We start from the raw sequence: 12,537 nt of genomic DNA, 5'->3' as shown, positions 1-12,537 counted from the left end.
AGATCATCAGCGCCCGGGTTCTGACATGAAATATCATTGAAATATGGAAGGACCATAGAGACTTCGGTCCTCTATAGATTTAAGCCTGAATCTATATGTACGGACGATAACTATTTGACTCACAAAATTTCTATTTATTATTTTAATGTTTAAGGTTTACTAAGTGAAATTATTTAAAAACTGTGAATGAACCATTGGCTAAAAAAACTCCTGTTATGAATTTGCAGATTTTTCTATAATAATATAAAATTGTCCCACAATAACAAATATGTACAAACATTTTTAGGAAATTGTGTAGAAATAAGGCGATACAGCAACACGAAAATGTACATAATTATTTTATAAGTTATTTTTAAAATTAAGTTATATAGTAAAGATTATTTTGTACTTTCTATTAAAGACAAAATAAAAAATATACATAGTTTTTATTTGTCACTTTTCGTCATTCGCGTATTTTTAGTTATCCCTACTTAAAAACGGCAACTTATAAATGGAATTATAGAATTATCCCTGTCCGTCTGTCACAGTTAATCCATATAACTAAGACAAAATGGGTTTGAAATTAAAATAATGTTTTAATAAAGGAACACAATTTATTGTGAATATGCACTAATCAAAATAAGTAAAAAATCACACAAAAACAATTAAAACACACACAAGAACACAACAACACAAAAATGATTACGGTATTCGTTGTTTAAGATATCGATTATAAATAAATAACAAACAAAATATAATGTAAAAACAAGGTGTAAAAATATTTCAATACTGTCATGATTTGTTCATAGGTAAATAGGAGCTGGCGACAAAACGATATAATTGCACGAAATAAAATCTTATAGAAAGCGCAAAAGAACTCAATGAAACCTATTATAATGTAGATAACGGGCACATACCACGATTAATTAGATGATTTTATTTGTCGATAAACCACAAAATAAGCTTAATATCAATGAAACCTGTTGAAAGTTTTCTGTAATTGTACCATTTTGATCGAAATCACGAACTTTGGACTCAATTTTAGCAGTTTTTGGTCGTTTTTGCTTGGAAATGTTCATTTTAATATTCTTGCATGCATACTTGGACCTATGTTATTTAATCAATAAAAAAATTACACAGAAAAAAATGAGTTCTAGTTTATATTCAGTGTTAGGAATCATGAACTTAAGACTCAATTTCATTACTATTTTAGGCTGTTTTGCTTGAAAATGAATTCAGACAGGTATTCAGTGAGCCAAAAACGTCCGGAATAAAGAAAAAAAAGTATTTTGATCGGAAGTGTAATCACACCGTTTTGTTCGCCGGCCCTTTAATTGTAAATTATGTATAGCAAGGTCTTACCTTGAAATTAAACCTTATAACTAATCTCCATAAGGTGGAAAGTCATTATAACTATTAAATTCGGATGTTTTGTATTTACGGTTCGCCGGCGGTGGGAAGTTTTTCTAAAACATTCTTCAAGTACTCTATGGCATCGTCTAATATTTGTACTTCACATTCCTTCAGAAGTTTGATGTTTTTCCTGGAAAAGAAAAAACAAATTTTATCTATTGACACAGGCGAATATTTAAACGACAAAATGCCAAAAATACAACAAAAAAATAATTAAAATCGGGTTAAATTTGGTAAATGCCGAGTTTCTAGCTGGTTCTTCTCGGTAGAAAAGTCATTTCGAACCTGTGGTAGATGCCTCTGACGATTCAAAAATACTTGTAAGGGTTTAATTGAATTTTTTTTTAATGTTTTAGTATTTGGTTACTGGGGTGAATCTTTTGGATTAAGAATGCATTCTAAAAATCTGCTTTGAGAACTGAATACAAGAAACCGAATACTTGAATACAATAATAAGCAAAAATCCCAGGACAACACAAAAATTAAGATTTAGATAGTACAAGGAGGACCAAAAGTTGTAGTTTACGAGTTTTCAAACTTTTATGTCAATAAAAAGATTCCTTCAGAGTCCAGACAAATGTGATTATACGCAAAATATAGTCTGTCAGAAAATTTTTTGTCGCTCTTACTCTGCCAGTATCAGAAATCTGAAAAAATCTGATCCGGCAAAAGTCTCTGGGCTTTGTACTAGAGAAAACTCATCCTTGTATGTTTTTTTTTATAATATGTTAACTTTGTGTTGTGTGCAATAAAGTATAAATAAATAAATAAACGGCGATGGCCGTTGGAGCCAGAAAGTCCTTGAGTGGAGACCGCGTTTAAGCAAGCGTAGTGTGGGACGCCCTCCAGGGCGATATAGAGACTGGATGAGGAAGGCTGAGGACCGGGTGTGATGGCGCTCTTTAGGGAAGGCCTATGTCCAACAGTGGACGTCTACAGGCTGATAATGATGAAATAAATAAAAACGCATGCGCAGAGTGCCTTCCTTTAAATTTTAGTGAAAACTTAAAACTATGATATTACAGTGAAGCACTATTGACATTAGCATGTCGGTGACGCAACCTTGAAGTCTTTAACCTTCCCAAAATCACCAAGTCTTCACTTGAACAATAAATATGCGGCAGGGATAAAGAGTAAAGAGTAATAATACCTATGTAATGAGTCTGGTTCATCCTCACTGTTCTTATAGGACGCCTTGATGAGTCCACACCGAGTCATGAGGTACGTGTACGCTCTGCGGTCTATGGCGGCCCCTACTGCCGCCGCGCTAGACTCGTCCGAAGAGACCAGGTCGCCGGGGATACTGTGGTCTGCCCATTTTGCTAGTTCCTCTGAAAATTAATAGTTTTCATAATGCTCCTGGCTGTACTCATGTGGTTAGTCGACGTAAGGCCAACTAGTTTCGGACCTATCAGGGATAATTTTTCACAGGGACTCAGCTCGCAAACGCGTCGCGGTTGAGTTTTCATATTGTACTAGCTTATGCTCGCAACTTCGTCCGCGTGGACTACACAAATTTCAAATCCCTATTTCATCCCCTCAGGGGTTGAATTTTGATAAAATCCTTTCTTAGCGGATGCCTACGTCCAGTAGTTTGAGCTGTGCGTTGAAAGATCAGTCAGTCAGTCAGGCAGTCAGTCAGTCACCTTTTCCTTTTATATATATAGATTAATAACTACGCATCTTATAAGTGCAAAAGTGTGTTTCTTTTTCGGTTTGTCCTTTAATCACATTGCAATCGAGCAACGGATCGACGTGGTTTTTTGCACGTATATAGTCCAACTAGCTTATGCTCCGCTATTTCGTCCACGTGGACTATACAAATTTCGAACCCCTATTTCACACAAGGGTTGAATTTTCAAAAATCGTTTCTTAGCTACGCCATAATAGCTCTCTGCATGCCAAATTTCAGCCCAATCCGCCCAAATCCGAAAGATCAGTCAGTCAGTCAGTCAGCTTACCTTGATTCATATTAAATATCCGTATAAAAGCCAGCAGCTCTGCACCAATCGGATTGGCTCCCTTATACAAGTTGTAGTGCGTGACTCCGGCTAGACCCAGCTTGGTTAGGAGCGACAACTTTGCTTCTCGTACAGCATCCCCCGTACTTATGCCCAGCGCTAACGATAGGCTGTCGTGTTGGTTATTGGGGTACACGAAACTGTAAACAAAAGTATATGTGATTTAGTTCCGAAGTCGTCATCCTCAACACATACCCGGCTCAATACTGAACACGAGTCTCGTCTTACAATGAGAAAGGTTTGGATATACCACCACACTAGCCAAGTGTGGATTGTCAGACTTCACAAAGCAGAGAACATTGCAGGAATGCAGGTTTCCTCACGATATTTTCCTTCGCCGTTAAAGCAAGTGATGCTTATTTGCTTAAAACGCACATAACTCCGAAAAGTTAGAGGTGTGAGCCCGAGATCGAACCCCCGACCCTCCGAATAAGAGGCCGACGTCTTAACCACTAGGCTATCACCGCTCTAGACAGTACGGAATGAATTTGCTTCGAATACAATAATTTCAAGTTCGCAATTTTTAAAAATATATTTAAAGCGTGTAAATATTAAACTTCTTTACATAAATGGTGCTTTTAGTTAGCATACATAAATGGTTCTATTCATATTAATTGCTTTTATTAAACTATTTCGCACACATTAAAATTTGATTATTATCTTACGCACTGGTGAATATAAAACATTTTCACATATTACCGAGTAATTACCGTATTATTTTCATGTGGTTGTATGATGTAATACTTAGCACCAATATTGCGGTTCAACCTGCCTGTAGGCGCCATCGCGCGTTTGTGATAATAATATAGCATTTTTCATTATAATGAAAAATTCTACCAAAATTTTGCCTCCCGCTGCTCCACATGCACACTGATTGAAAATAATAATGCTATGGCGCAATGGATAGAAAAGTATCATAACGAGGGCTTCGTAATAACAGGGCGTATTGAAAAAAGAGCAGGAAACGTTTTACAGGATGTTTTACAGGTTTGGTAGACTTCACACACCTTTGTGAACATTATGGAGAACTCTCAGGCATGCAGGTTTCTTTACCATTTTTTCCTTCACCGTTAAATCAGGTGATATTTAATTAATTAAAACACACATAACTCCGAAAAGTTAGAGGTGCGTGACCGGGATCGAACCCCCGACCTCCGATTAGAAGGCGGACGTCCTAACCGCTAGGCTATCACAGCTTATACGACATTACTATCAGAAAATACCTACAGTCCAAACCATTACACAATGCGCCACCAACTATCTAATTGAGCTTGTTTAATTCTATCTATTGCAGAATAAAACGAGAAATGATATTTTTGCGTACACATCTAAAAATACAGCCATATTTATTACATCGATATTATTTTCCACGGTTCGAATTGACCGGATGATCAATTTACCCAGCAGAATCAGCTGTTGCGATAAGGTCAGTTCTACAGAACGCTCACGTCGGTCTACGATATAATGTAATGGCAACGTAACAGGTTACCGCATGAAGTTACGTCAGTTTGGTTATACATACATATTATGTGCATAGAGTAATGAAGTGCGATATTTTGTGTATGCTCACGATTGTTTGATCTGTAATATGTTTATTAATTTTGTTAATGGTGCAAAATTTGGCATTATTTGAATGGGTCGAAATAATAATATATTGAAGATTATATTATAGACTTGTACTAATTAATTCAAAAACAATTCAAATTGACAAATGTTAATGCATTTAGATATGTACCTTCAAAAAAGGAAATTACAATTTTACATTACAACTCCTCTGAGATTGAGAAGTGTTTAAGTTATAGTCCACCACGCCGCGCGCTTGTGTGTGGAAGTCAGCCAATCTGCCCTAGGCCTTAGTGTGGATTGGCAGATTTCCTCGCACTTTAAGAGCATTATGAAGAACTCACAAGTATGCAAGTTTCTTCAAGATGTTTTCCTTCACAATGGTGACGTGGTGTTTTAATGAAAACATGATATTTCATTATTATTGCTTAAAATTACAACCGCACCGCACGCCACCAGAAGCAATTTCACCATAACCACCTGGGTGCCTGGTGCACTTCGATCGCCCGCTGTACCAGATCTTTTTTTCATGCACATGAAAACTGTGGAACCAGCTCCTTTCGGCGGTGTTCAAACTAGATTTCAACACGAGGTTATTCAAGGGGCGGACCAATCAATTCCTGAAAGGCCGATTCCTCTGGTGCTGCAAATGTTCATGGGCGGCGATAATCACTCAACATCAGGTGACCCACTTGCTCGTTTGCTCGCTATTTTTTTAAAATATAAATGTCGGAGTATAATTACCCATTATGCAGGAACAGGTCGGCGTTGGGTCGCGCTCCGTAGAATATGAAGATTTGCTCACCCGGCTGGAAGTCACGCAGCGCGTAGCATTCGCCTCGGTTCAGATCCTCGTTGTAGTCTGTCGTTATCTGTTACAGTTACAAAAAGATAAATAAAAAAGGTTTTATATCTCAGAAAGTAAAGTGAGTTTCTAGATTTATTTTATACAAGAAATTAGGTTCATACATTAAATATCACTTGCTTTAACGGTGTAGACTGTAGAAAAACATCGTGAGGAAACCTGCATGCCCGAGAGTTCTTGTATAATATTCTCAAAGGAGTGTAAAGTCTGCTAATCTGTACTTGGCCAGCATGGTAGCAGGCAACTTCTCATTTTGAGGAGACCCGTGCTGAGTGATGAGTCGGCGATAGGTTTATCATGATGATGATGATGATGATGATTGATGTCGAAGTGACTCAACTCAAGTATTCATAGTTATTGTCGTTTTATGCCCCGATCCAGGACCACGGACAAGCTTTTAAATGGTCTGGTATACACCAACCAATCATACCTATGAGTAGTCACGATACTCACTAATATATTATATTAGAATCTTTTTGAAAGCATATTAGAAGACTAGCCTATGCTCGCGCCTTCGTTGGTTGAATTTTGAAAAATCCTTTCTTTGCGGCTGCCTACGTCCTAATAATAGCTATCTGCATGCCAAATTTCAGCCCGATCCGTCCAGTGGTTTGAGCTGTGCGTTGATAGATCAGTCAGTCAGTCAGGCAGTCAGTAAGTCACCTTTTCCTTTTATATATATATATAGATTTGGATAATTTAGGTCATACCCTTCCGTGTTCGTGATTGCACATGTCCCAGAGAGGTATAAATGCTGTTGTCGATGCTCCAGAGAGCTGAATGTTGTTCTGCCTAGTCATTACTGTCGACACCGCCCATCTGCAGACCAGAATATTACTATAAATATTGGCACAAAATTGTTTATTTCACAAACAAGTTTAGAGAGGGTTTTATTTCTGTGCTGACCTAGCCTAGTATTATTTTCTCTTGTAAATTAGCTGTCGACCACCTGTATTTGCGACGGACATAAAAATAGCACTATCGAAAAATTGACAGTTCTTAGTTACGACTACATCAGCTGTAATTCTGCGGGAAGAACCAGGTCCTTTGTAAAAACCCGCGGTTTGGTAATTTCTACGACCTTTGACGATACTTGTTACTTTGAACGCCGTCTCATATTGAAAAATCTAGATTTTGGATAGGGTCACTTTTGTTTTCAAAGTTTGATATGTATAGTAATTCCTCATAAGTAATTGATAGAAGTGGTTAGGACTTACTATTTCTATCAATTACTTAATGACAAAATTACGACCCTTAGAAATAGAGTAGTACAACGCAAAGAAAGTCATTTTCTCAGCAAATATTAAATTAGTTGCACAATATTATTATGACGAGTAAAAGTAACAGGATTGAATCACAAAGTAATAATAACAGTACCTATGCTTATGATTGTGTCATTAGAAATTCTTAAAACCCTACTATTTTCCGTATATAAATTGAATGTGGTTTAGTGGAAATAAGTACATGAAGCAATAGTTTGCGAGATGAGTTTTTTACGCAAACCATTCATTTTGAGGATATTTTAAAATTTGTGATAATCATGTGCTTAACGAAACGTGAGGTTTATATGAAAGAGTTTTCAGTTGGTATGTCCAGGAAAAGTGACTTACGAATGGTACTTATTATAAAAATACGTAACTATGAAAAATAGGTGGTTTTTGGTAGGTACAGAGATAGCTTGGAACCCGGGGATAGCTTCCATCCTGGGGAAGGACAAAGGCTACTTTTTATTCCGGAAAATCAAAGGGTTTTTAAAAGTATTTTTACGAAGTCGCGGGCATCACCTAGTATGAAGTAAACGAACACGTTGATCTACATTGATCGCGCATGTTATTCGTCGTAACGAGCTTTTTAGTGTTCCGTACCTCAAAAGGAAAAAAGGAACCCTTATAGGATCACTTTGTTGTCTGATTGTATGTCGTGTCTGTCAAGAAAACCTATAGGGTTTCACCGTTGACCTAGAATCATGAAATTTAGCAGGTAGATAGGTCTTGTCACAAGTAAACGAAAACCTCCGAAAACCGTGAATTTGTGGTTACATCACAAAAAAAATGAAAATGTGTTCACGAAAAATTAATTTACTAAGTCACATATAGATAGCGCAATCCGTTATTAACTTGCAGTATTCTACATAAAAGTGTTAGGTTACGGTAGATTACGGAACCCTTCGGAATCCGACTCGCACTTGACCGATTTTGTGTAACAATCTCACAACCGACTCGGACTACACACTTAACTACACACATTATGTGATTCAGTTTGCTCGGAAAGTAAGAGTGTGCGAAAATTGCGCAAACAATGACCCGTAAACAGACGAGATCGAGTTGATTCCATTATTTGATACAAGAAACTGAGCAATTAACTTGACGTGAAAACGTTTCATACTTTACTTATTGGATATGCCGATTGTCAATGTAGAGGTACTTTTTATGTAGTAACTGCAAAGCTGTCTCGTTAGAGCGGTTACGCACTGCATCCGATCCAAGTCCGTGAAAATACGTTCCTTTTTAGGGTTCCGTAGTAAACAAGGAACCCTTATAGTTTCGCCATGTCCGTCCGTCTGACTGTCCGTCCGTCCTCGGTTAATCTCAGAGACTATTAGTGCTAGAAATCTGTAATTTGGCATGGGTATAAATATTAATCACGCCGACAAAGTGGTAAAATAAAATTTTGATAAATTTTTTTTAGGGTAGCATGTAAAGTAGGGATGAACTTTTTTTTTCTCGTCTACCCCATAGTGTGGGGTATCGTTGAATAGGTCTTTTAAAAATACTGTGGGTCGAGGAAAATATGATGTTTTAAAATGTTAATTCTTATTAGAGTCAAGTGTCGTCGTCCCCCCCCCCTCTATCAGCCAAATGGTAGTATATAGGAACGTAAAAAATTTCACAGTAGTAGTATATATAATCAATTTTAAAGGAAAACTACCATGGCTAAGTAGGGTTCACAGGTTAAGGAGTTACATCTGTTTTTCGAGGACTGTGACTACGGAACCCGCCACGCACTTGGCCGGTTTTTGTTTTGTATGGGAGCTTATGACATATGTCGCAGATAATCGCTGGTATTCTCACGGATGACGGATAGAACTCGGACGACGGAAGTGCAGTGCGTAATCGCCGTTAATGATATAAGTTGTGCTTCAAATCAAGACCAACTTTCCTTTTCAGGTGATTACAACTTCAACTAAAGCATTATTTATCTTTAATTGTACCTACCTATAGTTGAATTACTTAACTGTTAATATATCTACTAAGGAGTAAATGTCGTATTTATACAGAGTTCATTATTATTTTTTCTTCATTACTTCTGGTAAGTAAACTTCTTATTATACCTATAAAAAAATCGTGTTCGTATTCTATGCGTTCACGCATTATTCATCTGATCGAGTTGAAATTTCGTACTGTTGGTGTTGGCGCTTGCGTATAGATTTCTGACATAGGATTGTCAATGTAAAATAGGTTTAAGTAGCGTGCGATTTAAACAGGCTTTGCAACGCTTTATTAAACTTGCTAAATTAATAAGTAGGTGTATTAGATAGGAAGAAGGAACCAACTAGGTATGTAATTTATTTTGAAACAAAACGACTTCGATACGCAGTTAACTTGTTTGCCTTTTAAACATCCGTTATTAAGTGTGGAGTAATATTTTTGTAGTCATTAGTCAGACTTAGGGATGATTTATGCTAACACGTAGCGGGCACAGGCCGTGCCACCTACGGGGCGCGAACCAGGCACGGATTTAAAACATCACGAACATTTCATATGAAGCAGTTTGTGCTTCACCGTGTGGCGTCCGTGTCTCATCATCGGCACGGCTCGCCCCCGCCACGTGTTAGCATAAATCATCTCTAATATGTAAGGTATGATATCCTATGCATCGTTATTATCTGATGGATTGATCAATTAAAATCCAAAACATTGAAACTTCGTTTGTCATCTCAACTTTGCATCTAGTTATGGCAAGTCAGGTTAAAGAATTATTTTTATTTCTCTCAAAGAATTACAAAATTCACTTACAGAGAAAACATATTTACAATAGGTAGGTACTTATTCGTTTGTTCGGCAATCATTATAACTTACTTGATCTACAACTCACATTACATATTTTACTTTAACAATTTGTTATTTTAATTAAGTAGTTGATATAATTTCAAATCCACCCTCACAATTCACTTTATTTTAATATCGCTCCGCCTTCGAAGAATGCGAGATCGTTGCCACAGTGTAGTTCATACAGTATAGTAACAAAATTTAATTAAGTAGGTTTATATCATAAAGTATGTGTTTTTTGAGTTTGTTTTTAAATATATTGAACGAGCTCGCATTCTTCACCTCCTTCGGTAATTTATTATACACTTGTACACCTGCAAATTTTATGTTTCTTCTTCCTTGAGAAGTACGTGTTTGTGGGAGTAAGATGTGATCTCCTCTACGACTGCTTCTACTCTGCACTTGATGTATTTTGGTGAAAATGATATGCGTGTGAATAGATTTGTTGAGTATTTTCCTTATTAGTATGCAAGTGTGATATGAATGGAGCTGTTTGATGTTCATGAGTTTTGTTTCTTTATACAATTTGGTTGTGGGTGTTAGATAGTCATAATGAAATAGCATTTTTATAATTTTGTTTTGGGCAATTTGTAGGTCTTTTAGGTGTGTTTTTGGTGCGAATCCCCAAACTTCAATTAGATATAGTAGATGTGGTTTAACTAAAGAATTATATATTGTCTGGCGTACTCGACGAGGTAGGCAATGGATTATGTTACGCAGGGACCCCATTAAACTAGAAATCTTATTTTTAATATATTTGATTTGCGTCTTCCAATGCAGGTCACTATCCAATCTTAACCCAAGATATTTTTCGGACAGTTTCTGCTCCAATGTTTGATTATTGATTAAAAGTGGGGGATAAAGATCGTTGTTTCCACTTAATGTGGACAACCGATATCAAAAAATGTTAAAATCAAAGAGTTTCCTCGGGATTAAGTCTATAGTAAGTAGCTCAGAGTCACTCAGCAGGCGATAGAGAGAGCTATGCTTAAAGTGTTTCTACGTGATCAGATCAGAAATGAGGAGATCCGTAGAACTAGAGTAACCGACATTACTCAACGGGTTGCGAAGCTGACGTGGTAATGGGCAGGGCACATAGTTCGGATAACCGATATACGTTGGGGTCCCATGGTGCTGGAAAGATGACCACGCGCCGGAAGGCGCAGCGTTGGAAGACCCCCCCCACTAGGTGGACGGACGACATCAGCCGCTGGATACAGGCGGCGCAAGACCGCGGCGTGTGGAAGTCCCTACATGAGACCTATGTCCAGCAGTGAGCGTCTATCGGTTATATGAGGATGAGGATGATGCTGATGATGATGATGATGATGATGATGATGATGATGATGATGATGAACAGTTAGTACTTACCTGTCGCTAGAAAATAGAGAGAAATAAAATACCAAGACGCAAGCGGGCGTGAAAATTGAAATTCTCGGGTTTTGAGTTATGACCACCGCGGAAGTAGGTACTTAGTGGTTTTATAACCATTAACAGAACAAATAGAAACAATAAAACGAAGAAATAGCTATGAGGAAATAAAGATTTTTAATTAAGTACATTTTTTGTGGGTAAATGGTAGGTAAGTCTTCCCACGGTCTTATTTAATAGGTGAAGAATAAAAACGTTATGCACTATATTATATAGAATGCGAGTATTTATTTGGTTATGGTCTTGGTATACTTAAACTGAGTTTGTAGTGGGCTCTTCTCAGACTTGGGCGCGTCCGGAACCCTCGTAGCTTTAGTTTTAAGTTTACGTAATTAATTATCACCACTATATCATCATAGAAATTCAACAATTTTGACAATCAATGTATGTAACATGTTAGGACCTATATTTAAATAAATCATTTGACTTTTGACTTTTGATTATAATTTAACAGCCTATTTTTATTTATTTTTAACTCTACAGTGATCACTCATCTGATCCGAATCCGTGTAAATATGGATAGAAAAAATATCTATGATAACTGTCTATGTACCACTCTACCACTGTGTCTATGTACTCATAAGCTACCATACAAAACAAAAAGGACGGACTCACGGACTCGGATCGGATAAGTGCGTAACCGCCGTTAGAAATGGAAATGATGCAACATTTTTGAATTTAACGCATTAGGAGATTAGGAGTTTGATTTCAAATGACAATATCAGTATATAGCAGCAATTCGATGACTGCATCCAAAAGGAACATAGGTACATAAAGGAACATAAGTAGGTAGGTGTGTCACTCGAAAAGTATAGTACGTAGAGATGGCAATCGGGGAGGAACGCCCCGCACACCTGCACAGCACCCGCGCTAACTTCCGGTGCTTGACGAGCGGGTATGCGGGGCGTCCGTTCCCTCACCTCATACCCTGATCGCCATCTCAACCTATCGTAGACTATACTTATATTTTCCTAGAATAGCCATTCACTTAGAAGAAAATCGTATGCACTTGTGAATAACTTAAGACACGCTGACTGAGAAAAACAGTTTATTAATAAAACAAAAGTGAAAATACGCTTAACGACTCACAAAGAACCCTCAATGCGAGACCGAACAAGCAATAAATCATTACAATACTCTATTATAGGCGTCTCATACTAACGACTTTTTGTATCAAAACTTTTTGTCTTGTCACCTCCCTACATACCTCTACACA

General features: G+C 37.3%; 1 protein-coding gene across 1 annotated transcript in view; it reads right to left on the bottom strand.

Annotated features, from left to right (window-relative positions):
- Positions 1 to 256: 256 nt before the first annotated feature.
- Positions 257 to 12,537, bottom strand: part of Setd3 (SET domain containing 3) — a 28,353-nt gene continuing 16,072 nt past the window's right edge. The window contains exons 5-9 of the mRNA XM_034976881.2: positions 6,552 to 6,660; positions 5,721 to 5,848; positions 3,354 to 3,553; positions 2,543 to 2,723; positions 257 to 1,522 (exon numbers count right to left, since the gene is read on the bottom strand). Coding sequence (XP_034832772.1) covers positions 1,417 to 1,522; positions 2,543 to 2,723; positions 3,354 to 3,553; positions 5,721 to 5,848; positions 6,552 to 6,660 — 724 coding nt within the window. The 3' untranslated portion in view covers positions 257 to 1,416. The remainder of the gene's footprint in view (positions 1,523 to 2,542; positions 2,724 to 3,353; positions 3,554 to 5,720; positions 5,849 to 6,551; positions 6,661 to 12,537) is intronic.

This window comes from Maniola hyperantus, chromosome 16, assembly GCF_902806685.2.
Source record: "Maniola hyperantus chromosome 16, iAphHyp1.2, whole genome shotgun sequence".
NCBI classification, from domain to species: Eukaryota; Metazoa; Arthropoda; class Insecta; order Lepidoptera; family Nymphalidae; genus Maniola; species Maniola hyperantus.
This window is presented reverse-complemented; position numbering and strand designations above follow the sequence as displayed.